A 26,333-nucleotide genomic window follows, 5' to 3' on the forward strand; every position below is an offset into this window, starting at 1 on the left:
CCAGCTCTAAGCTCTCCAGTTTCAGTTCCCCTGCTGATCACAGCCCCCCTGCCTTAGGGGGTGGATGCTCACTGCTTCCTACCTCCCTTCTCTCCCATCGGAAGAGGTTTCGCAGTGATGCAACATTTCCACTCCACAACCCAGGGCTGTGGAAATGAGGCTAATGCAAGAAAGCAGAACCAGCTGAACTCGCGGCTTGGAACAGCAGGTAGAGAGCTCAGAGCAAAGATGGAGCAATTTAAATGGGCCGTTTATTAAGGAGACAAATAGCCATGAACGGCAAATGGGAATATTAATGGGAATTCAGAATTATTTAACATCATGCAGAGTGAAACTTGGAAATTCAACCCGCTGAACAGACAGGACTGAAACCACCTACACACAATTCACTCAGCATGGAAAACCCTCTGGTGAGCTTAGGTTTCGTGGTGTCTGAAGGATTTTTCCAGACTATATCTGTAAAGCCCTTTGCTTCAAAGTCGAGAACCCGCTCGCAGCTGCCCAAGAGGATGGGCCTGCCCAGATGTGTCTCCTGAAGGGAAGTGATGGGAGCGCTATCTCTTGGCATATTTGACACCAGCACGGATAAATGTCTCGGAGACATCCTGTAGAGGAGCTGTGCCTTCCAAGATGAGGGCAGGCAAAAGGATCACCATGGATCTCTGCTGCTGTTTCCTGTGACCCAACAGGAAGATGGGACCTCCCTGGAATGGAAAACGCCCTGGTTCCTCTAGGAAATATCTAAGATACGAGGCTTGAGGAAGGGAAGAAAAAGCATGTGAGTACAATGCTAAATCAACCACTTACTTTTGTATCCAAACAGTGAAGAGAAGAAAAATTTTTAGAGCACGAGGCTTTCTGTATTAAAACAGGGAAGGCAAAGCAGTTACAAGAAGAGACATGGCCCCAGGATGGCACTGGTGAGAGTGCAGCTTTCTGGAAGGGAACCTCAGGCAAGCAGCTCCAAACAGACAGCGAAGCGCAAAGGAAAGAGCGCGGCAGGAAGAGCCGTCCCTGCCTCCTGCCAGGGCTCGCTGGAAGCATCGCCTGCTCTCCACCCAAGCCTGCAGCCAGGAGTGGGCAAGCAGAGGGATGGACCAGCAAGGGAGCCAGGGCAGCAGGACAGACACAGGGGCTCCAGGGTGTGCAGAAGAGGCCGGTGCCAAGCGCGTCAGCCCCGGTGTGAGCTCAGCATGCACCAGGCAGCCCCTTCCCGGTGTCCGGCCCTCTCAGGGTTACTTACTCCTTCAGAGTGAGGGAGTTCCCCGTTGCTCTGGCCAGAGGAATACAGATTGACGTATTCACCCTCACCAGCCTCCTCACTGGCGTTTTCACTCTGAGGGAGACAGGATGAAAGGAAATACGTGATGGTGTCCCCCACCAGCACCGAATGTTAGTGAGAGAACGTGCCCATGGGCCGGGAGCAGAACTGCCCTTGGCAGCTGCTGTCACATAACTGGGAGCCGTTCTCTGTCTCCAGTATTGGCCACTGAATCTGTACCATCCCAGGGGTCATTATTTTCTGGTTCTTGAGGACCATCCCAAGGGCCCTGGGCTGCAGGAGGACAGCAGCAGGCACTGCTTTGGAAGAGCTGTGGACTCCGTGTGAGACTGCCAAGGTGCAGCGGGCACGAGCGGATTGCAGGGTGCCGGAAGCGGAGCGTTCAGAGCTGGACACACGAGTGCCTGTCCTACCCGCACTTCAGTCCTGTCACTGAATGCAGAACAGCCCTGCAGCCCTGAGGGCATCAAAGGCATCCCCCAAACTACCCTATGAGACCCATCAGGCCAGAATAAACCAAACCCGAGCACTTCTGGGGGATAACAAGGACCCAGCACGAGGAAGATGCAAAGCAAGGCCACGTCTGAAGCGTGAAAACCTGCACATTTACTCTGTAATCACTGACCCCCTTCTGAACCTGGTGAAGAGGCAGCACTAGCAGGCCCTGTGCTGACAGCTCTAATCCCATCAACTCTCTGCTTCACAGGAGAGGAAAGAGGAACTGTCTTGAAAATGAGGTATTTAAAAAAGTAGCTGTAATGGACAAACCTGCTCAGTGATCTGCAAACTGACCTGGGACCTCAAACTAGCAGTGTGGGAACAGCATTAGCCTAACTTCACCAACATGTGATACCTGCCACCAAGGGCACAGCTGGAGCTGCTGGGAACTGGGAAAAGCAGGAACTTGGAGAGAACAACAGGTTTATGCACAGGAGAGACAGAGCTGGCCTGCACCCACTGCTCCTGCGGCTCTCCAGAGACTTAGGAGGGAGCAGGGCAGCAACTGCAGGATGGAAACTGTTGTAAGGAGTCCGTGTTTAGAAACTATCAACCTCACAAAACACTCCTTTACCTCCCTCAGCTTTGTATTACAATTGCAGGAAGCTACTGCAACTTCTCCTCTCCCCTTCACCAGCATTTGACATTTTGCGTTTCCTACTCAGTGTTAATGCTTTCTCAAACCTGCTGAGGTTGTTCATTTCTTCTAGCTACCATTTTTATATGAAATTTCTACTCTGCAATTCACACATGCATTTGGAAACCAGACTAGCATGTATTAACACAAGAGGCATTTTCTTAAAAAAAACCCACAAAACAACAAACAAATAAAGGCAGCCTTGTGTTAAGGTGCATTATTATCTCTTTGGATGGTCTCACCGAAGGCGTCTGGAGAGAATCAGTGAAAGAGGTTTCAGAAGGAAGGCAGACAGGAGCATTCCCGTTAAAGCTGCTCTCCTGAGAAGAGGAGTTTGGCACATCCACAGTGCTGGGTGACTGGCTGGCTGCGGCGGGCACCGCCAGGTCGGGGCTCGGAGATGGATGGACGGGCGGAAAAGGCGGGGTGGAGCAGGAGGAGGAGGTAGAAGACAGGAAAGGAGGTATGGAGACTTGGTTGTGAGGCACAAAGTCCTGGGAGTAGGACCTAAACACAGATTTGTACTGCAGGATGCAGAGACGTACAGGACAAAAACAAGGAAGAAGGGGAAAGGAAAGAGACAGACAAGAGAAAAAGTAATTAGATCGGCAGCAGCGTAGCAGTGACAGCACCGGGCATTTCTAACACAGACAGCACTATTTTACCATCCACACACTACAGCAGGAATTGCTACCTGGGATACATCAGCCAGTTTTTTCAGGAGAGGCATGTTCTGGCACAAACAGCAGCTCAGCTGCTCAACTCGCAGAGGGAAAGGGGGCAGCGAGGTGTGACCTGCAGGTATCCAGCCTTTGCTAAGCAGGGAAAAGCCGGGATATCTCAGTACTAATGCAGCGACCCTGAAAATCACCCCAGTGGAGGAAAGGATGCAAAGGCATACAGAAACCAGGACTCTGAGCATGCTGGAAGTATCTAGATAGAGAAAAGTACTCCAAGTGCTTATTGCTTTTCTGGGATTTTCCACAGGATCCAAATTTAAGATGCTGTTTTGCTCCAGCCCTGTAATTTAGCAGCTACTGTGTCAAGTCTGTTCCAGAACACACAGCTCCCAGGGAGGAGTGGCTGGATATTGCCTTCAAAGTTACACTGAAGGATACAGGAGATTATGCTGCTACTCCTTCCCATCTGAGAAAAACAGGGAGCAAAAATGATAATTGCCCTCAGGAGCGATGAATTCCTTATCAAACCGATCCTTTAATGCAGTGCCTCGAAGACTCAGCTGAAGAGATGAAAAGAGATCATCTGCGTAAAGCTTTATTCCACTATCTCTCCTAATCATCAGATTACTGTTCAGATAATATTAAACAGGGTGCAGTGGGAATATATTGTGCCAAGAAAAACAAGAGCAACCTCTGTCTTTTAACATCTGGTGCTAGTAAGATTTGCCATCAGGGTAAGTCCAAAACAAAGCTGACAACCATTAAAAAAAAAAAAAGGACAGACAATAATGCTAAATCTGCTGGAGAGGAGTTTATTTTAAAACCTGCAGAGCTCAACCAGTAGTGAGATCCGTGTCAAAGTCAAGTGGACTGAAGGAAGAGCCACATCATCCAAAAAAACCCACACTGAAACTAAGCTGTGGCGCTGCTTGGTTGAGTGATCTGCTGCAGGAGGATGGTGCAGTACAGAGCTCTCAAGAAGCACAAACACAGCTTGCTCCAACCAGGCTGAAAAGTGACACCACTGTGATGTAAAAAGAAGAGGAAACAAGGCAGGAATCAGAGAATTCAGGCTACATTTTCCCAGGAGAGCTGAGCTGGTTAAGCAAAGCTCAGTCCATCACTGAGCTGCAGCAGCATCCAGCTCAGCAGTGGCATTTTTGTTTCTACCTAGGAAAGACTTGAGCTCAAAAATCTAAACTGAGAACAGCCTCGGGCCAGACCAAAGCTTTTCCACTACAAAGGAAAGGAAATGTAAAGGTCAATAGTTAAGACTTTACCTTCAACCACCTTAATCCTTGAGTGGCTGCCCTCTGTGGTGCCTGGAGTCCAGCAGTGCTCTGGGTGTATTCTCAGGGCCCAAAACAAATGCAGGCCATAATAACAGAGGAGGGGAGGGGGATGCTCTGGAAAGAGAGCTTAAAAGACTACTGAAAAATAATTAAAATGCAAATCCCCACCACATGCCTGTGGCTAAAAGGAGACTGGCTCTAGGACAGGCTCCTCTCTCTTCCTGCCCATTTCTTTCCGGATGAGCGGCGCTGGCTCCGGGGACACTGTCAGCTTTTGGAGCTGCCTCAGTAACAATGACAAGTCTAATCTCTGTATTTACTTTCTGCCTGGATAAATGCTCTACATTTATTCATTTTCACTTGCATGGCACAAACCACTAAATCCCTCGTAAGACGCCAGGCTCATGACATCACCTCGGCTCAGCAGATTCATTATGCCTGCCTGGCGTTCCATGATCTCACCGGCGCTGATAGGCCAACTATCACCCCAAGTCCCAGCCTAGACCCCCAAACCACCGCTGCAATGGCTCAGGAAGGCGCTCAAAAAACTGCTGTCCTGATAACAGGCCCCTCTGCTGCTGTAAGGGAAATAATTAGCTCCAACAGAAGCTGTGTGCCAGCTCCCCTAGAGCTGGGCTTCCTGCACCCACACGGGGCAGGCGGCACACGCTGCCCCTCGCTTTGTAGTTGATGGACATCTACCACAGAGGAGTTCCAAGGGGTTTTGTCCCTGACCTGCTGAACCCAAAGGAAAAGCCAGGCTTTTTCAAAGCAGCAGTGGAGCTCACGCAGGGCAAGAGTGAAAGGAAATGAGTGTCCTCAGCCAAGTCACTCTGGGACAGGCAGAGCCCTGCGTGAGGTGCTGGCAGGGTTAGCTCAGGGCAGACTCTGGTGCCCTGCAGGCTGGGCCAGCAGCTCAGGGAGGTGAGTTACTGCTTAATATTTGCACAGCTTCTGCCTTGAGATGTTTCAGAGACATTAATCCCAATTCAAAGGCAATTGAGACCTAAACATAACATAACATTGCATAAATTTTACAAGTTTAAATGCAGATATGTTAGTATTGGCAATGACTATATAATTCACCTCTCCTCAGCCTCATCAATACACCCTTCAGAACAATATATTGGTATGAGATATGTTTGAAAATCCCAGTTTAAGGCTCAGGTACCCAGGAAAATGCATTAATCTTCATTATGTGATCCGTGAACAATCATTTAAGGATGCAGACAGGCTCTCAGCATGCTGTTAACAAAGGGAACAGTGCAGAGAAGCCTTTGGAACACTGGCATTAATTAGTCAGACTGCTCTCGACCTCCAATCTTGTTGTAAAGTTGCATCTTGTAGAGAGGGAGCCAGGGAGCCCCCTCCTTCCTCCGGAGCCTGCAAGAAGCTCTGGAATTCCAGTTATGCAGCCGTGCTGGGACAAGAGCCAAGACTGAAGCATACTTTTAAAGGGGGGGGAAAAAAACCACCGTGCAGTGAAGATGATGTCCATATGGCACCCATTCCTCTGCTCCCAAGTCTGACCCAGCCCAGCCAGCAGCTGCAGCAGGAATTGCAGCAATGGCTTCCATGGGATTTGGGTGTTGTACATCTCTTGGAAGCCCTGCCATCCTCTGAGAGATGGGACAGTTCATTCAGCACAACTGTCACAAGGAAACAAGTAATCTTCTAGTCCTCCCCATAAGAGGCAACAGTTTATCTTGGAAACAAATCAGTGCTTCTTTTAATCTGCTTCTTAGAGGTTTCCTTCCTGCAGGGTCAGTCAGGCCTCGGTTCTGGCTGTACGGACACAACCTCCTACTCCATGGCTTTGCTTTAAGTGAAGTATTTCAAAATAATCTCTGGGAAAGCTAGAAAAAAGGGTGCAACAGGAATCTTTGGGAAAGGATGCTTTCCTCTATCCAAACTTCCAGCTCCCACCACAGGACCAGAAGATGTTCTCTGAGCACAACTGATCCCAACCTACGACAGCGAACAGCCAAGACAGGGAGAAGAGAGAGAGATCCCTCTGCTCTCACCAGTAAAGTGGTTTTTAAAAAGACCTGTCTGCCACTTGGGAAGTACTTCCACAAAGCGTGCTTTGAGCTGGGAGCAGTCTTGTCTCCTGGGAACAGCAGGAAGCAAACATGCCCTGCCCTGAACATTTACCACACACCGTGACACACAGAGGTCTCCCAGAGACGGCCTCTTTCAATCTTTTCAATTTGCTGCCTTTGATTTTTTTTTTGCAACAGTGAATATTTTAGAACAGCTTTCCATCATTAGCAGCCGTGTTACAGGATGTCCCAAAGGTCAACGACATTCTGGCTGTTTATTTGGATTAGATGGCAGGAGATAAGCACTCTAATAGGAAACTTATTTCTAGAGTGATGCTTCTCCATGCTCACTAGGCATGGCTGACCACAGCTAACAGGGAGACAGGGATATATATGCAGGGAGTCACTGGCTGCAAGTTACAACACTCTCCATCCTAAATCCAAAGCTGAATTCAATTATATGGCTGACAGAGCATCTGCAGTATCAGCAGACACAGTCTTTACCATTTAAGCACAGCCTTCTCAGTTACCCTGTGGATTTCTGCCAAATTAATCTGCCATCCTGCCAGACACTCCCAGATCAGGTAGAGCTTCAGACTTCCAAAACATGAAGCTATCAGAGGAAAAGATCAATCTTTTAGATCTCCTCTGCTAATGCTATTAAGAGAATGACATGGCAATGTGCCAGAACTGGATGCCCAAATTCTAACAGTACAGAACTATGTTCACAAAATACTGGGTGTTGCACAAAGTCGTTACACCCTTAGAATATAATTGCACAGACAACTATTGGAAAAGACTTCCTATCTCATGACACAATGCTGGGCTTCCAGGTACTTTTGCTAATGAGGAAGGAAATGCTCCTGCAATGAATGGCTGGAAACACAAGCTGCCAACAGAATGGTTTCAAGCACTGCCACAGGAAAAGCAGCAACTCCTCAGGCTGGAATGCTTCTCAGCAAAGCCTCTGACCCAGCTGCACAACTGACCTCCCTGGTTTAAAGCAATGGTTTGCCCAGCAGATGGATGGATGGGGTTTGCTGTGTCTCCTGGCTTCTGCACAAGAAAACACAAAATCCAAACTTCTCCTTGAAGGGGAGGGATTCCCCTACATCTTTGCAACAAAACAAATAAGGGGGCAGTAGGGGAAGAAAACATTGGTAAGATTTATTAACCACGCTGTCGTGCATCTCTCCTTTGAAACTATCAGAAGAATTCAACCTGATTGCACCAACAGCATCAACCCTTCTTTACCTTGTAAACAATACCACCATGTTTAGGAAGCAGACCTTGAAAAGGCAGAGCCTGGAGAGAAAGGCAAGGCTCCTAAAAAACCAGTCACACAAAAACCATGGTATGTGTGGCCTATGAGCTCAACATGGGACTGTTTAGATAAACCTACACAGAGACCTGTAGTGCTCCAACTACAAGGAAAATGTACAAACCACCAGAGGAAGTGGTTTTCAGAAGCAGGATTCAGTGATGCCAGCAGGCACTATTAATACCAGCACTATTAATACCAGTGTCCAGGCCCGCCGTGGGCAGTGGAAATGAACACAAACACAGAAGGAATGCTAAACAGGAAAGGCAAAACAATACCTAGGGCTCAGCAGCTGGTTAAATGGATGCAAATCTTTTCATCCCCCTGCCCCCATCTGCTCCAAGTTAAGGAGCCAAAACCTAAGGACAGAAATGAACAAACACACTATGATTTCCCAGGCCCTGGTTTGATTGAGGCTTCCACCACATGAATGAAAACAGCTCAGTCTCTGCTGAGGGCCAGAGCCTGGCGTGTGCTGCAGACTGGAATTGTGCTACAGGAGCGGGAGCAAGGCAGGGAAAACATGGGAAGCACATGTCTGCATTGTGCACGCCTTTAACCACTTATCTGACCCCCCTTTTCCTGAACATACATTAGCACACACACAAGAAAGAAAAACAGTTGCTGTGAATTCTCTGTGAGCTTGCTCAATTTGTTCAAGAATGGTGGGAACAAGTGAGAACAGAAGCGCTGAACTGGAGCTTTCATAAGGAAATCACTTGCGCCTTCTGCTGGAATCTGACAGCCAATTGGTTTCTGGAAAATTACTGGAAATGTTTCTTACTTAAAAAGAAAACATAAGAAAAAACATTTTGAGAAAGGAGAGTTATTTCTCCCCAGTGGAGGATGCAGCCAAATTTCCACTGATGGCACGTACATGCCTCTGAGATACAACTGTTCCTTGTTTCAGTGAGGAAAAGCTTCCACAAGACTTTCTGCAGCCTTTGGTGGAAAACGTGTGGATAGGCAGCAGTAGAGCTTGTTGCTGGATGATTTCCTCTATCAGTGCAGAGCTCTCCAGCTGCCAGGAAGTATCAAGATTCCAAGGTCTGATTCCTGCCACTCGGATACCTGCCCACCCATTTCCAGTCAACCAGCACAAGGAGGTACTAAACCAAGGGGCAGTAGCTCTGTGTTCTCAAGAAGAAGGGAAGAAGGTGATCAGCTAGAAAAAAGACCACTGCCAAGAGCCACCAAGGAGGATGCTTATTGCAGACCTCCCTTCTCACTGTCTAGTGCTTTCAGAAGAGATGGGAATGGGAACCCCTAGAACGATCCTTGACAGTACCATCCAGTTGTCCCTCAGTGTGGGATTTAACAGCTTAGCTGTGCATGGGATGGGGAACAGGATGCTGCAGTTCCTTAAGACATCAGCCCACACTACCAACACAGCCCTTGCTGGCACAGAGGCCAGACACGAATCAGACTCGGTTAAAAAACAGCTCGACTTGCCAAACCTATGAGGTTTGATCCAGTTGCTCAAGATCTGCCTCTCTCCAGTAAAAGCTATTACCTCTGACACAATTTCCTGCATAGGAGGGAAAAGCACGATTAGTGGGCTCACAGGGCAGGGGTGGCAGCTGGGCTGCAGCAGCCTCTGAAGAGCTGAGGGGAGGGAAAGGAGCTCGGGGCTCTAGAAAAGAAATTCATGCATTAAAAATTAAAAGATGCTCTGAACAATTTCACCCCTTTTTTTTTGTTTGTTTTTTGCTTCAAAACACTGTCTGAAAACAGTCTTTTTAAGCCCTGTAAATCAGCAGTAAGGCATTAATCCTTCACCTGAGCACAGAGCTAACAGGACAACATGCTGAACCCAGCACACAAACAGATGGGTACAGGGCCAGCTCTTCCCTCCAGGATTGACTCCTGCTGTCCATCCCAGGCCAGTCTCCAGGGAAGGAAAAAAGCACAGGGCACTTTGTGAAAATTGGCTACGCTTGGCAAAGCTGCAGGGCATTGCTTGTCCTGGGGTCAATGGACAACCATATCAGCTTGGACTTCCTGGTATTGATCCAAGGAGGTTTTTGCTTCCTGTACAGGAAGGATAACAATTCATAGGTAGGAGATCTATAATTTTTAAAGATCTGATAGTCACCACTGATATCTGGGTGCACAAGGGGCCAACTCCTCAGCTGGCTGTGTCTGGGAGGTGTGCTCTCCCTAGCACTGACTCCCTTGCTGGTGCTGGAGGGAAGGTAATGCTTATTTTTACCAGGTTTGTTGTTCACCACAGCACTCACTTGAATGGCTTTTTTCTAGGGAGAGAGGAAAAATGAAGACATGAAAATATGAGGAGCAGAACAACATGTGTAAAGTGTTACTGGTGCAGCTCGTGGCATCCCTGGAGTGAAACCACCCAATCCTTCCAGTCAATGCTGGGAGCAGATTGAAAGAGGGGCCCTGGTCCTTCTCAGTGCTCAAGGAGGGTGTCACCCTGGGAAGGATCCAAACCTTCACAGCTGTTTCACATCTCTTGTCTCATTAGGGATGGGGGAAATGGGATAAGACATGGTTATGGTATTACATGGGTCAGCTATGATGCATGTAAGGACATTGGTATTTTGCAGCTCAAAGAGACACTGTCATAGGGAAAATCTCATTTTGCCTGTGGAAAAAATAGACCAGCTAGAGACATGAGCAACTATGAGATTATCCTAATTTAAAGGCACTAATGGAAAAATCACCATTTTTAATTCAGCTTATTTCCTTTGTGCATTTGACAGTGCACTGTCTCATTGTTCTCATTGTTCCTCATGCTCCAGCCATTCATTTTCCCCTCACCAAATCCTTGCAAAAATGAGCAAGGATTTTCTAATGAAGTTTTAACATCTCAGAAAATAATACATTCACAATAATGCAGTCCAAAGTAAGGTGAAAACAGGTCAGAACAATTTAGTAGGTAGTAATCATTTAATCCAAAAAGAAAGCTTTTTTAAAATCAAAGAGCCTATATATTTTTAGAACATTATAGAATCATATTTATAGCCTGTCAATTAAAACAAAAATAGTCAAGTGCTTTTACCCAGTCTTACAGTTCCATATTCTGCTTGCAAGGACTACTATCAAATAGGAGAGCTGTAAAATTCAGGACTTTTACTTCAAATTTTAAAACTGTTTATCACAAATGTATGCAAGCACTAACCTTTCCACCCCTCAGCCTTTTCATCTGTGCAGCAAAGCTATGACACTGCTCTCCCTACAAGTGGAAGCCAAAAGCTTTAATTCATGGCTTGTGAAGTAGCACTACTTGTAAAGCACTTGAATACTTTCTTCTTCTTCTTTGGACCAGCGATTATCACTAATTTTTAAAGAATGAGTAAGTGTTGAAATGAGAAGATAACAGTGGCACAGTGGGAGGATACTGTTTTCAAACATTCAATATTAAACTAATTGAACACCTCTGAATTTTCTCAAGTCTTGTCTGATAATTTCTTCTCCAGAAGAAGGCTAATTTACTAAACATCCAGGTCACTGTTAAAAAATAGTCTATTCTCAGTTGTCATCACATGGCAATCAGAGCATAACCACGTAGTTTTACATGCAAATGAGCCCCACACTGATGAGTTAGAGGAATCCCATGGTTTGGTTTAATTTCCTTATATTAACACTTTGTTATTACTACCACTTAATTTAAGCAGCTGATCACAGAGTTAAGCAGTGCTCTAATACTATTCTTATTTTTATTTAAACCATTCCCAGTTCTTCTTGCTGATCTTTCTTCAGGCTGCTCACAAGTGCTGTAGGAGAGAAAATCCTGCTCATCCATCACCTAATCACACAAGCAAACTGATCTTGTTTGGGACCACAGAGACATGAAGGGAAGAAAAACAGGCAAATATGAGATGAAAAGTCTGGCAGAGGCCATTTTCGGGGAAAAAAAAATAAAAATTAAGGAGCTGCAGCCACTGTTCCATATGTTTGACTAAATAAATCCTTGTATTTCGGGGATGGTATCTTGTTATTTCTCCAAAGGCCAGGCCCACATGGCAGCCTTTAATCGACTCATCCACATGGCTGGAATTATGCAATGGAACAAAAAGACTCTGCAGCTCCAACGTGCAGCCTGGGGAGCATGTAGGTCACCAGAGTGTGTCTGGGCACAGGGACAGCTCTCCTTCCTCAGTGCCCCACCACAAATGTCAACACGGCCACGTCTATAAAGTAAGGAAAGCCACACCTCCCCTGGGCTTCACCTGGTGAGATTCACACACCGCTTTCCCCACCTGGCTGGTGACTACACGAGTTCAAAAGCCCCCAGAAGAAGGGAGGGTAAGCCCAGAGCTTGCACACCAGTGTTATCAGCAGTAAGAAAACACACACGTGTCACAGAGCGGAGGGAACTCACCGAGTGCACAGGAAAGGAGCTGTGCCGGCTCAGAAAGGAGTTAGAGACTGACATAGTGAGGCCCTGAGTGGCACCGGAGTCCTCGGGGGTGAAGGGCACTTTAGTTTGCTGGACACAGTAGGAGACAGAAGAGAAAGAAGAGGCAGCATAGGAGGCCTGCTGAGGAGTTGGGGGAGAAAAAAAGCAAGAGACACAAGACACAGAGAAAGAGAGCACAGAAAAGGCGATGAATAAAGGGTAAGAAACGCTAACGGTAAAACAATGCATATAGTGGCTGGCTAAACAAACAGCTATTCATACAGTTCATCAGAGCCAGACACACCAATATGCCTTTCTTGAGCTCAAGGGGCACAGCAAAAATCGCAGTTCAAATCTTCTTTGTTTCACGAATCCCTTAAAAATAAACTCCCGCCTCCCCCTTCCAGCTCACCCGTGGACATCTGCTGGGGGGAGAGGCTGTTCCTCACTGCCCTTTTCTCCCCCTCGGGTGGGGGGCAGATGCCCAAAGGAGGAACTGGCTCTTGCTTCTGGCTGCTAAGCAGCTGATTCTTGCAGACTGCTATTTTTTGTGGCAACCTGCAGACTGGGAACTTGGCCTCCCCAGTGTGAGCTCTGGGCCCTCACTGGTACTGCTGGGATACTGGGTAACAGCAACACCCTGCCATTTCTCACTTCAATCAAAAACTATATATCATTTGCTCAAGAGGCAGATATTACACTGTAAGTGACAAATCCTATTATGGAATTTCTCCTGAATTGCACTACAGCAAGGAGTCCGAGGGAGGCTACGATATATCCAGGCTTTCTCAGCTCTGACTTGTTGAATATAAAGTATATTTAACAAATAAGACCCAAAGCTCACAAGAAAGGACTTCCTCATTACCATTTTATAGAGGAGTCCATCCAGCAAAACCTGCTGCTGTTGGAGCAGCTGATGCCCGTTTGATTTGCTATTTCAGAAACGCTCAGGGCAGCAGGAACAGAGGAACAAGAGTCTGGTGGCTTTTACAGTGGTTGTTGAAAAAGCCATCATCTGCTTGCACCTCTTTCCCAACAGAGAGATGAAGGGTGGGAGGCTGCACTTGAAGAAACCTTTGCTTCAGGGGAACTGCAAGCAACACCTTGATGGTATCAGCTTGCAAAAAGACAAGAATGGCCAGCAGGCAAAGCAGTGACATCTTGGCTGCCCGGATAATGATTAAAGGGCAGCAAAGAAATGCTTTGCTTCAGCTGACAAATTCAGAACAGTGAGCAGGACTTCCCTTCTGCACAATGGCTGCAGTCAATCTGTGCTTCACACACCCTCGCTCGTGACTGTGCAGCCCAAGTCACCACTGGAAGCGATCACCAGAGTACGAGTGACAGTGCAAGAGTCACACTGATGGGGACCACAGACTCTAGGGAACTGCCTGACCCTCCAGAGATGAGTCTTGTAGACTCTTTAGTGTCCCTGAAAAGCAGTTGGGACACCAGTGTTTAAGGTCTCATCCCCACAAAGAATTAATAATACACAATATTCAGTTCAGCTTAGCCAGAAACGTCACTTTATCATTTTAGGACTCCTACCTGTATCACAGGAATGGAGTTATGCAAATCCCAAAATTAGAGTTCTCGGGTTGCTTTTCCCATTTAATTTAAAAGTAACACCCCAGGACAGTCAAACCCTAGCACAGATAACAAGAAGAAATATTGCAACAGTCGCCCTCGTGATGGTAAGACCATGGCTCTGTTCCCACCTTTCCTCCCATTTTGTTAATACCACAGCCAATTTAAGTGAGCTACATCAACACAAAAGAATTTATTTTTGTTAAATAGAGCAAACCAGATCATTAATATGAACAAAATAGGTTGGAGTTGTTAAAAAAAAAAAGAGAGAGAAGAAAGGAAAACCCTTAAAAAGAAATGGGACAAAATCCCAGCTCCACTGAGGTCGGAAACAAAACTGCTGCTGCCATCACTGAGGCCAGGATTTCATCCCCCATGTGGAAAATGGCACTTTCTGTGCTGTTAAACCCACCACCCACACACATGCAGATGTGCCTTTCTGTGCTGGCAGTGTGGGGGGCCAGCAGAACACTGAGAAACAGGTAAAGTCCTGAATCACACAACGGGACTAATGCCAAGAAAACATGCTCGAGTTGAGTAATGGCTACACCAGAGCTCTGTGGCTCTGGCAAAGATGAGCCATAAAAGCAGTTCTTATGTTTAAATAGTTGTTATTAGTGGCATCTTTGACAACAGTTTCAAAACAGCACTGGGAACAACAGTGCAGCAATCTCTCAAAAATCACGCTGCTCAGCGTGTCAAAATCCTCAAAGCAGTTGTCGTTACACAAGCCTGCAGTCTGGCACAGATTCAGCCCTGCCATGTGGAAGACTAATGCTTCATTTTTAGGGCATTTTAGGACTTTCAGAGCTTATGGGGAACGGTCTGAACGTGGGGTTAGAAAGGAGCAAAAACTACACGATGCAAAAATGCCTAAAAACACCAGTGAGACATCCTCCCACCAGCACAGCAGCCTGCCAGATCCAGGAGCAGGAAGAACAGAGCTGTTCCTGGGAATCTGGTGTCCCTGCCCGGGGCACCACAGGTGTCACTCACCAGCTGTCTCTGTTTCGGTGGGAGAGCAGGAGGAGGTGCCAGGTCTTGAGCGGGGTCTAAGCTGATAAAGGAGTCGTTGATCCCGTAGACTTCCCTGAGGTACTTGTTCTTCTTCTGGTAGATGTGCTCGTTCTGAGGGGTCTGGTAGAACATGGACGGCTGTGGCTCTGAGTAGTCCTCCACAAACTGCATGTAGGCCATCACTGCAATTGCAAAGCAAGGTCAAACTCTCTGCTCCTGGCTTGCCAGCTCCAGCTGCAAGAGGCAGGCAGGGTGCTCAATCTCAGAATAAAACAAGAGTGGGGTCATGCCACTGTCAGCTGGGCTTTGCTGCAGGCTGGGAGCTCACACAGCTGCATCCACCTTGCAGGAAAACATCTCATCCCATTCCGTTCCTTCCCATCCCACGAGCCAGTGCACAACAAACATCATCCCAGGCCACAAACACATCTGATAATACTTTAAGGAACAAGAGACATCTCCAAACAGCAACTTGGGAAGTCTGATTTACTGCAGCTCAGCCCAAATCCTCACGTAACCCACAGCAATTTTTGAGAATGTTCCTGGGGAGTTAATGTCCAAAGTCACCAAAAAAACCACAGGATAACGTCAGTCTGCATTTTAGGAAGCACAAATCATCTTGTACGAAGATGCAACCTTGACAATAAATCTAAAATAATTCTTGTGTCTATAATAAGTCTCATATCTGTAGTCAGCAAGATTTCTAGAACAAGGAGGCTACAGTGTCTCTCCATTCCAGAAAGCTGATAAAACTGTTACCAGAGAACACCTACCTGTGAGACTGGGTGTACCTCTCCTTCAGCTATTTAAATGCCACTGCCAATGCTGGTACAAGACACCTTCCAAAAGTGCCACTGGCTGTGCTTTTCTACCCCCTTAGCTCAAATCCAACATACTTTGCTCCCATCCCTTTTTAAAGCAACTTATCACCTCCAGTTCTCAAATCCAACCGATTCAAAAGCTTCTGTGAGAATGTGGTTCAACAGAAATATTAACTGGGATCAAATCTCACTTAGAGGAACTTTCCATTGGTACAATGTCCTTCCAAAATCTATGAAAAAGCCCCACAGAGGTCAGCCTGTGCAGCTCTGACAGAGGATATATCTGCTGCAAGATTTTAGTGTTGGAGGGGTCATAATATCCAGTGTCATATAAAAACTACTACAACTCCCAGTTATTAAGGATCTGAAGTGTACTGAGTAAATGTAAAATAAAGAAAGAACTCTCTTCCATATACCTGAGAACAGGAGAAGCAGACATATTTAAGTGTCATGGAAAGGACTAACCAAGGCCTTTCTGTAAACATGCTGTCATGCTCAAGACACTGTGATCATTCCTCCCTTCCTCCTGATAAACAAGCAGTTGTCACTTTTTGTAGATCTGGTCATTTTTGGTGGCAATTATTCAGCTTCTGCTGGCATTTCAGTAGCACAGCTGAAACGAATGGATGACTTCAGTGAAAGCTATAAATACAACGACACAGTGCAGTATTTGCACAGAGTGAACCTGGTTCCCACACTGGCTGCAAGGCCAAGTCCTCTGTTCACCTGCCAACACAGACCCCCGGGCCAGCCTTTCAGACAGGATGCAGCCCTGCAAATGTGTCAGCAGGAAGGAGTCACTTTGCACCTGTCTGCTGCACCTTTTTTCAGATTTCCTCTAATATTTTAAACTCCATTTAGAACTGGAGCTAACACAGCTGCCCCCTCGCAAAGAGCTATAGCCCTCCTCCAAAAAACAGAATAAAGAAAAAAGAAACAAAACAAAACAAAAAAAAAGGGTTGAGGCAATGGGAGCACAGGAAATGGGAGCTGATGGATTTCAATCCTGGCCGGTAACACCTGCTGTCCCCATCCTGTGACCCCACACAGTCCTGCCAGTGGACAACCTGTTCGTGTCCTGCAGTACAGCCAGCTCTGCCAATGCTGCTGGAATTCTGACCTCCAACTCCCCCTGCTACCTGAGCCTTGCTCCTCTTCCTCCCCCAACCACCCTCCTGTCTTCCCCCCACCACTTCACAGATGTGTCACCACCCTTGCTGGTCCAGACCTCTCCTTCTTGCAGAGGTGTGACAGAGGTTTCAAACACCAGGCACACGTGTGGGGGGTGTCTGTGCCACCCACCTGCTGGTGTTGGCACTCAGGTTAAAGCCAGGGTCAAATTAGCTCACAAACATGAATTTCATCCTAAGTCCTACCAATGAAAAGAAACGTGTTCTGGCAATATTCTCCTATTTGGAATCATGGTGGAGGAGTCTTGGAGTAGAAAACACAGAATTACTAAAATACTGTTTTCAAATATCAGTGATTCAGTTGACTAACGTGTTCCTATTAATACCTGTGCCCTGGAAAATGCCTTGGCATCATACAGCAACTTTAGAGGATAAAATATAAAGAAAGCTTATGAAAGATATTTTCTAGCAGCAAAAGTGAACTAAGGATCAAGACTCCTTGGAGATCTGTAGAGGACAAGAGCTCGAGGGAAAAGACCACATTTTGAGAGCTCATCAACTGAGCAGGACAAAGGCCAAGAAGGCAGGCTTGGCAGTGCTGGCATAATGCAGCAGACAGTGCTGAATTCAGATCAACCCTTCATGTGGAGTCACCTACAAAACCAGTGCTGCACTAAACATCCAGATCTGCAGATCGGGATCACTGGCTGTGAGCTCCTGGGCTCAGACGTCGGAATGACACCACAGCTCGGAAGTGTTGGTGAAAAGGGCATCACATTAGACACTTGTGCGAAATTAAATTACTGTAACTCAAGGCAGTGAGCCTGAATGCTGTCGAGAGCCTTAACTCAATCTGCAAGGGAATAATGAAGAGCTCTTTTATCTCAGCTCTTTATGAGGCTAATGCGTCCCATCGTCATGGCAGCTGCCCTGCCTCGCTTGTTACGACTAGTCCAGGGCAGGTGGGCATGTCTCTGCTTTCTACTTTGTCATCTTTGTTTTTAGGTGAAGTGAAAAACAGTTGGGATGGTGAAATACAAACCTGGCTCAGGGGTAGAGACTTCAGAGTGCAAATTGAAATGGGCACCATTAAAATCCTGCCAGTCTTGAGCAGGAGAGTAAAGGAGAAAGGCCACTCCCCGAGACTGCTGTTTGCTAAGGGTCTGCTCTCCCTGCTCTCCACTATGGTTTTTAACAAGGCAGAAATTCAAAAAGCAGATGGGAAATTACATCACCAGCTCAGCTCAGGCTGCACGCCCTGCAGCGACTGTGCAGAGGGAGGGATGGGGGCTGCAGCCTCCACAGTGAGCAGCTAGGGTGGAGTGACAGTCTCAAGGCAGCACCTCGGGAGAGAAGGGAGGCGTGAGAGAGAAACCTCTCCCACCACATGCCCAGCTTATGTCAGTTCTTAACCCAGACAGAAAATATGTGAAATTTAAAAAAAAAACCAAACAACACCAAAAAAATCTCAGACTGAGGCTAGGAACACCTTCCCAGCAATCTGCTTGCAGTGTCTCGGCTGTCATTTCTGAAGGAGCTAAAGCTACTCAGGGATTTCCAGCACACACCAGTTCTGCCCGTATGGTAGAAGTCACAGGTACTGCTCAACCACTCATCCCAGAACAGGAGAGGAGCAGTGAGGAGTCTGCAAGGAATTGCTAACAGATTATCAGCACTAAGGCACACCTGCCATAAGGTAAGGCACAGATCCCACGAGGGAGGCTCACTGAAGGCCCAGCTCGACACTGGTGCCGTGTCCCCAGCCAGGCCCTGCACGAGCCAGCAGATCTGTGTGCATGGGCAAGAGCCAAAATGATGGACATTCTTAAGCTATACCACACATCAACTCACGGGAGAAGTCAAGGTCAAATGAGCCAGTCGCTGCTGTCACCCCTGGGAGGAGAGCTGTTCCTCACAGAGCCCGCATTATCCGCTGGCTAAGCCCAGCCTGCCCCCAGCGTGGTTCCTGCACTTAAATACCAGCTGCTCACAGGGCACCAGCCTGCATTTTGTTCCCACTGACAGTGAGGGAAACATGAATAAGTGCCTCACCAGTAGTTTCCCTAGCTGTTTGGGGGAAGGATCTTGTTATTTCTGACTCTGGGCTCTTAATGGCAGAAGCTGTTCCGTGGCTGTGTCTTGTTCAGCAGGAGCACGATGCTGGTGCTCAAGCAGAAGTCTGGAGTAATTTGCCCTTAGCACAGTAACATGTACTCTTACAGCACAGTAAAACAACCATAATTCATACCAGACTAAAAGCCCTATCACTCCTCTGTTTAAATTATACAGAAGTCAACTCTTGGAGGTCCCTCTGAGCACAGCTCACAGCAATACACAAGGTTAACTCCAGCAGATTTGCTCTGTATTTACCAATAAAAAGACCATCACAGTCTCTGCTGCAACATTTCCTGCCAGCTACCAAAAGATGACCCACAAAAAAAGGGACTACAACTAAGTCCCGTCTGTGTGAGCTCTAGATCTCTTTAAGAAATTCATGCAACTCCTCCAGACCCCAGGAGTTTGTCAGGGTTGTGGAAGCAGCCCCGCCTCACCGATATGGCAAAAACTATCCTGGCTGTCACCATGCAGCCTGGGTAATGTTTTACTGGCCTTTTAATGCTGAAAATAAAAGTAAAACTAGCAACCATAGATCTGTGGTGTGATATACTGTGGAGTAAAGACAACCTAAAATGAGTTCTCAGTGTCACATGAATGCAACTAAAAAATCCACAGCAAGCCAGGTATCAGCCCAAAGCTTTGCAGCAAGGATGCTTTATCAAACCATCAGAGTTGACAACACATTAGGTAACAGCTCCCTCCTCTCCTGACAATGCAATCTGATCAATAGCCCTAAAACTTCTGATAGTGCCAGATGACAATTCACTCTATTCTAACATCAAAGAAAATTCACATACAAGGCCTTGATATTGAGGTTAAAACTGTGCTCGGGCAATAACACCAAAGGTAGCTTTTAAACTTGTTTTAAAGTAACTCCTTGACATCTCACATGATAACAGAAAACAAAGAAATGGGGCTCAGAGAGAAAAGCAAACAGCCCAGGTCTCTCTCTGAGCTGTTAAACTGCCTCTTCCCCAAGATTCACCCAGGAATCTCCCCTCCACTAAAGCTGCCTGTGTGCACAGAAGTGCATTTCCCTGCAGCCATCCCAGTCTGAGTGGTGTAACACCCCTCCCTGGTTACTCACGTGCAGCCCCACAGTGACCTGGCCCTGCAGGAAGGTATCGCAGCTGGTACTGCAGATGACTATTTTGAACAGCACAAGCCATAACAACCAGCCCTGGCTATGCCCTGTGCCAGCATTTATTTCCTGTCTGTTGTCTGCAGACAAACATCTCAGCTCCTTTTTAGCTGCTTTTAATACCTTTAACCACTTGATTACCAGAGAGAGACAACAGTGACTTCCTGCATAGTGGGACACTGAACTACAAGATGTCCCTCACTTTCAGGTGGGTCAAGCCTTGTGCTCTGAGTAAAATCCCTGGAGGTTACTCATGTGGACTGGCCACTTATGGATAATGGAAATGCTTTTAGACAGGGTACATTTTTGAAGAAGTGACTGGCAGAGTACACTGCACAGGAATGGACAGAATGGTGACCCTGCTGCACAACACACCATCTCACTCCCATGTTATTCATAGAATCACAGAATCTTAGACTGGTTTGGGTTGGAAGGGACCTTGAAGATCCTATAGCTCCAACACTCTGCCATGGGCAGGGGCACCTTCCACTAGACCAGGTTGCTCAGAGCCCCATCCAGCCTGTCCTGGAAGGGACCCCTCCAGGGGATGGAGAGTCCACAACCATTCTGGGCAAAAATTATTCTCAGTGAAAAGTCTACAAACTGCAGGACAGGAGTCAGAAAGCCAACTCAGCACTTCATCCAGATCCTTGCCTCCTCATGCAACACACAACTGCAAAGCCAGTCAGGGACCAGCAAACACCTGCTGGATCTCCCTGTGTAGCCCCACAGCCCTCACTGGCAGAGCAGTATGGCCAACTGTTTGGCAAGAGGTCCCACATTTTTCAGCCATTAAGGATATCAGAAGAAGGTTGTGAGCTTGAGTTGTGGTCAGCACTGGTGTGCCAGGAGTCTGGCTGGGGACAGGAGCCTTCGCTTTTAGAGGCTGCTCGTTTTAATGATGTGGGAAATTCTCAGGCATCCGAAGGAAATGAGATCCACAGCAAAACAGCAGTACTGGACACTGGGTTAATAGTGCTGTCCTGCACAGCTATGTGGGTGACTGTGCTCCTGTTGCCAAATAACTGCTCTGGCAAGGCTCGGTTTTGGACAGAAGAGCAGTCCTTTCTCCAAGCTCTTGGAGAGGACCCAATTCTTTTCTGCAGGGGGAAAACATAAAATGGGGGAAGGGGAGAAGGAATGGACATAAAAAGGGAGAATAGACCAGGAAGATCTGCAAGGCAAAGTGCCTCAAAGATTCATTCAGATAAACAGAGAAGTAAAATGGTCTCACTAGAGTAATGAAGATGGTGTGTGATGCCAGCTCCCCTGGGCCTGGATTGATCTTGGCTCCAAGAGTCACTCCCTGCCCAAAGGACTGATATTTCCATTCCATGCCTTTAACACTGACTGATTTTGACATTCAGACACACACAGGCAATGTCACTACCATTGCTTAGTGGTCAACAGAAGCACGACAACTGCAAAGAAAGGGAAAGGTACAAGTAAACCCCAAAACTTGCTTACTGTGTTTGTTTTTCTTCTCTGGCAGAGGTGGTGGCTTTTCTGGGTCACTGTTAGAATCTGGAGCAGCAAAGTCAGCAATGAATTCCACTGGTGCTGAAGAGTTTCCTTGCTGGAAAGGCAAAACAGCAGCAAACGGCGTGAAGGGTATTGATGGGACAACCACAGCGTTCTGCAGGTCATCCTCGGAGATGTTGTCATACTGGGAAGGGTGTCTCTCATAGGACACCCTGCAGCCTGAGTTATCAGAAGTCTGGGAGGCTGCACTTCTCCTCTTCTTTTCTGGCAAAGCTGGAGGAGTCTCTGTGGGTGGTGCTGCTCCCGTGAGGCTGCAGAATTCCAGGGGAGAAGAGCTGCCCTGCGGGAGCTGGAAAGCGTGTCCATGGAAAGGGGAGCCAGACTCACCCAAGGACTCTGGCAATGGGCTGAGGATACCTGGCACCTGCTGAGGTACCTGATCAGCATTGGAGAGGTCCTGCTGCAGGAATTCATAGTCTGGATCATAGTGATCCGATTGATCTGGTAAAACAGAGAGGACAGGAGAATGATGCATTAGTTTCTCTCTTTTACTGTTTAGTCCTTCTCAGTTCTGTCCCTCCCATTCCATCAGTAATTTCTCAGTTTATTTTAATTAGAGTGGAACTTCTTTAAAGCTGGCATCATCTTTTACACTTTCTGTGACATCTAGACTTTACAAAGCTTGTAGTTAATTCTTTACACTAGCAAACAAACAACAAAAATTCAATAGGTAGATGACTGCAGACATGATTTACGTTTCATATTTTTATTTTCTTTCCTAGTATACAGAAACAACATTGCTTGAGTCTACCAGCATTGTAATTTCTGCAGACAAGGCTGAAAGCAGCAAAACATTCCACTTGAGAGCCGAACTGAGTTTGAACACAATCATCTACAACAGCCAGGGAAACACATTCCCCTGGGCTTTTTCCTATCTGACAAAATAACACTGCACAGAACCGCCTGCAGCAACTGCAACACGACAGTTGCAGGCACAACCCATTTATTTCTGCATCCCAGCTGTGACAGCTCCCAAAGCAGAGAGAAGGGGACCCCACCAGGCCTGGAGAACTCACCCAAGGTTTCACAGCTTGTGTTGCGGGAGCACTGGCCGCTGTCGCGGTCCAGGGACGAGAGCTGCTCGTCAGACTTGCTGAGCTTGCCGATGCTACTGCACGGTGAGAGACGAGGAGATTCCCCCCCATAGGAGTGGCTTCCCCCTGACAATCTTCTCTGGGCATAGCAGTCAACATCAAAATCCTTCAGCGAAAAGAACATCGAGTCACCATCATTCCTGGAAGCTCGCTTGTAAGAAAGATGAAGCTCGAGGAACAAACACCCCTCTCAGGAGGGGAGAGGATCAGTGGGGGTGGCCCTCTCTAGGTAGACAAGCTCATGGGGAGCACAGAAACACCCTGATTTGGTAAATAACCCATGCCAGGGAGCTCTGGGTGTTCTTGCTTCCAGGCTGTGACCCACACTGGACTCCGTAGACACGAGTTTCTCACAGATATAAGTGTCTGATGACTGTCATGACACTGATACAAGGTAATGAGACTGAAGAGCTGTCATAAAATACCTGGGGCTTTAGCAAATAATCAGCTGGCTTAGGTATATAAAAGGGAAAATAAACTATTGTGAGATACAACTTTCTGTGCCCACGACTACAGTTCTATTTCAGAAATTACCTCAAGCTTATCAACCTTTGAGTGAACCCCTCAGCTATTCCCACTCTATCAGAACAACCTTAGTGTGACTGTACTAGAAAGGCCATGGCTTTATCTGGGTCAGCCAAATGAGTGCAGAGGCTCCCCAAGCCAGAGCAGAGGCTTTGGGGATGAGGACAAGATTCGATTTTTGTGCAATTTAATATGATTGAGGTCCTCACTGCTGAGTTAGTAAGTTCCTAAACGTGTAAAGCAAACCCAGCCATTTACAACCTCATAAACCCCAGACTAGCACAAGAAATGGAATGTGATTAACACACACCAACTTTTCCATTTTTCTACCATAAAATTTACAAATTCCCCTCAAACTACTGCTTGAGTTAAAAGATGTTTTAAATTGTGACTGGATGAAGCCAGAGTTCTGATCTCACCATGCCACATGCTCCCCTGGGCTGCAAGCAAACCACGGTGAGATCTGGGTGAGCTCAGCCAGCTCTGCCCTGTCCCCTGATCCATTCAACACAGCAACACTCAACTGCTTCCCTCCTCACACTCTGCTACAGCTCAAGGCAACAAAGTTTGTAGCAATTTGTTAATTAACCGCAACAACACTGTAGAAAAAAAAAAAATTAAGCTGTTCACATTATTTATTGTACTGATGTTCCTGCCACTGAAGCTCCCACTCCAGAGCTCTCCCGTGTGGGGCTGTCCAGGATGAGCAGGGGCCTGCAGGGACCTGTGAGGCTGCAGCTCATGGCACTTCCCTGAGCTTTTGCTGCAGTTCACAGTACGTTTCCCCTTGGCTTTCACCAAGGGGTTATGCCATTACCTGTCTGTTGATTCCAACAGGTAAACTGGACCCACTGGTAGCTCGACTCATTGGGGCCACAACCGCCACTCTGGTCGGGGAAGGTGCCGACTGACGTTTTTTAGGGGGCAGTGCTGGTGGAGGGCTGCAAGACACAACAGGCATCGATGCTTCCATCACTCTTCCAGCAAAAAGACTTTTTACAGTCTTCACAGGTTGTTTTCCAGAAAGCCTTTGTCAGCCAGGAGCTATTCAGCAAACTGTATCCACTGACAAACGTTAATTTAAGAATATTCTCACAGGTACCATCCTGTTCAGTGACTTATTTTTTAAGGTTGGACAAGAGCTGTATTCCTCAAACAAAAACAATTCTGTTTTAAAAATTATTTTTAATGAAGCTAATTAGCATGGTAATTATTTCTTACTAAAAGCAGCGAAAATCCAAATTAAATGTTTTGGCTGACCCAAATATTGTTTCCACTGTACATTTCCCTTCTCAAACCTTCAAGGTTTGAAAAACGTTCAAAGTTTCAAAAATTCACAGGAGAGGAAAATTCTTTTTCTGCCCTTTCTACTTTCTTGGTGAACTTCAGGGAACAAGAGGGTCAGTGCTGCTCTCACCACAGACACTCTTAAGGGGTCATGTTTTGGCATGAATCTGTTTCACACATACACATTAACAGCAACTAGTGAGAATTTAACCCCAGAATTTTTACTTTTTGCTTCTAATGACACATAATTCTGGTAATCATCAAGCCTGTGAGGTTCCCAAGAGCACACATGTTCTGTTCTTCGAAGAGGAACTTTTTATATAACCCATGAGAATTCACAAAATATGCAGAAATATGACTTTTTTTTCCAGTCATAGCCCTTGATGCTGCATTTTCAAATGAGCACAACATATATTTTTCACACCAGCCATTTGCACCAGTCCTAGAGAAGGAAAACATCACACACAGGGACCAAAAACCTGCAAATCGGGGGTTTTCTCTTCCTTCTCAAAATAGAACACAGAAACTTTCATGTGGTTACTCGTAGAACAGGGTAAGAACAACCAAGCACAAGACTTTTTTCACTCACTATTGCCTCCTTTCACTCTCAAGCTGATAAGCAATGCAGAACAACCTGGCTGGGCAGGACAGGTTGGTAACTGCCAGCTGAGGTTAAAGAAACATCTCCCATCGGATACAGCAGCACCAAACACTTGTACAGTGTGGAATTCCCTCAGTTCTATGTCAGGTTTTTATGGATTTTTGTGATGCCTCTCATGCACGGACCTCGGGGCACGGCACTATCCTCACATAAAAAGAAGGAACGGAAAACACAGAGAGAAAATAATAAGACAGACAGAACACAAATTCATAAACAGTCCAGGAGCAGGGAATAATTACTCTGGAAGACTGGAAATTCAGAGGCAGCACTAGCCCTCCTCATGAATTCTCTTGTGCATGTTTGGCAAGGCTGTTCAAAAAGCAACCAGCTGGTAAGAGGCACTGGTGTTCTTCAGTCTGGCTGGTCAGTATTACCTGTTCTCTGCCACACGAATGCTGGGCAGAGGGGGTTTAGGAGGTGCAACTTCTTCATCCATGGAGTCAGTCAGCAGCTCGTTGGATTGGGTCATATTGGTTGTTTTGTTGAGGATCTCCATTTCTCGGTCTGTAAGGGGAAGTTCTGATGGGCTGCAACATGCAAAACACAGATTGTAGATCACAAACCACAGCTGGAATGCAGCCTGCTGACAGATTCATTCCTATTTTAAATCATGTGCAATACAACAGACACCTACAGCAGAAGGCAGAATTTGCATCTGCAGGTGGAATTCCATGTATATGTAGAAAAGAACGTGCACGTGTCACAGGGGATGTTTCAATGCCAGATTTTGGGTTTTTTTTCCTATCACAGGATATTCTCTTTTAGTGGTCCCACTGAAATGGATGGGACTCCATAAAGAACACTACACCACCCTCTGTGAAGAATAAGTGAATGCTTCAACTCAGTCAGCAGTAGACAGAAATTATCCCTTCTATATTAGTCCTGCACACAGAAGAAATCCTTGTCAGTGGACCCACCTGTCAGATTTACATGCTGGTAAACTGGGTTTAACTGGGCTTGTGGGAGAGGGATGCTCCTGCTTTTCAATCGTGAGTCTGACCAGCTCCTGATGGATAGAGAGGAGAGAAGAAAAAGAGAATAATCACTACTTAAGTGCAGCATTCAGCAACTTAAACACCATAGAAGAGAAAGGGATGCTACTGCAGTGAACTCTTTGTTAGCAGACACGGAGAGAGCTGAGCTGGGTGTAGGTCTGGTACAGAGCCACAGAAATGATGCAGAACAGCTGCTAAGGAGCAGCCTGGACCCAGCAGCAGTTTGGCCATATTTGAGTTAAGTTCATAAACCCTGGCCCTGTGGGGATTCTGCACAAACCCACACATGTCTGTGCTTTT

The 26,333-nt window shown here is 46.7% G+C and overlaps 1 protein-coding gene across 3 annotated transcripts in view; it reads right to left on the minus strand.

Annotated features, from left to right (window-relative positions):
* Positions 1–26,333, minus strand: part of RAPGEF1 (Rap guanine nucleotide exchange factor 1) — an 86,296-nt gene that overhangs the window by 15,684 nt on the left and 44,279 nt on the right. Inside the window, exons 5-14 of one of the 3 annotated variants that reach the window (XM_050320263.1) lie at positions 25,956–26,044; positions 25,413–25,565; positions 23,908–24,031; positions 22,488–22,671; positions 21,397–21,912; positions 14,699–14,901; positions 12,098–12,253; positions 2,660–2,941; positions 1,244–1,336; positions 808–858 (exon numbers count right to left, since the gene is read on the minus strand). In XM_050320263.1, coding sequence (XP_050176220.1) covers positions 808–858; positions 1,244–1,336; positions 2,660–2,941; positions 12,098–12,253; positions 14,699–14,901; positions 21,397–21,912; positions 22,488–22,671; positions 23,908–24,031; positions 25,413–25,565; positions 25,956–26,044 — 1,851 coding nt within the window. Of the gene's footprint in view, positions 1–807; positions 859–1,243; positions 1,337–2,659; positions 2,942–12,097; positions 12,257–14,698; positions 14,902–21,396; positions 21,913–22,487; positions 22,672–23,907; positions 24,032–25,412; positions 25,566–25,955; positions 26,045–26,333 lie in introns of all 3 variants that reach the window. The other 2 variants (XM_050320262.1, XM_050320264.1) reach the window with 2 other exon arrangements.

This window comes from Myiozetetes cayanensis, unplaced genomic scaffold (assembly GCF_022539395.1).
Source record: "Myiozetetes cayanensis isolate MyiCay16 unplaced genomic scaffold, myiCay2020 scf23, whole genome shotgun sequence".
NCBI lineage: Eukaryota > Metazoa > Chordata > Aves > Passeriformes > Tyrannidae > Myiozetetes > Myiozetetes cayanensis.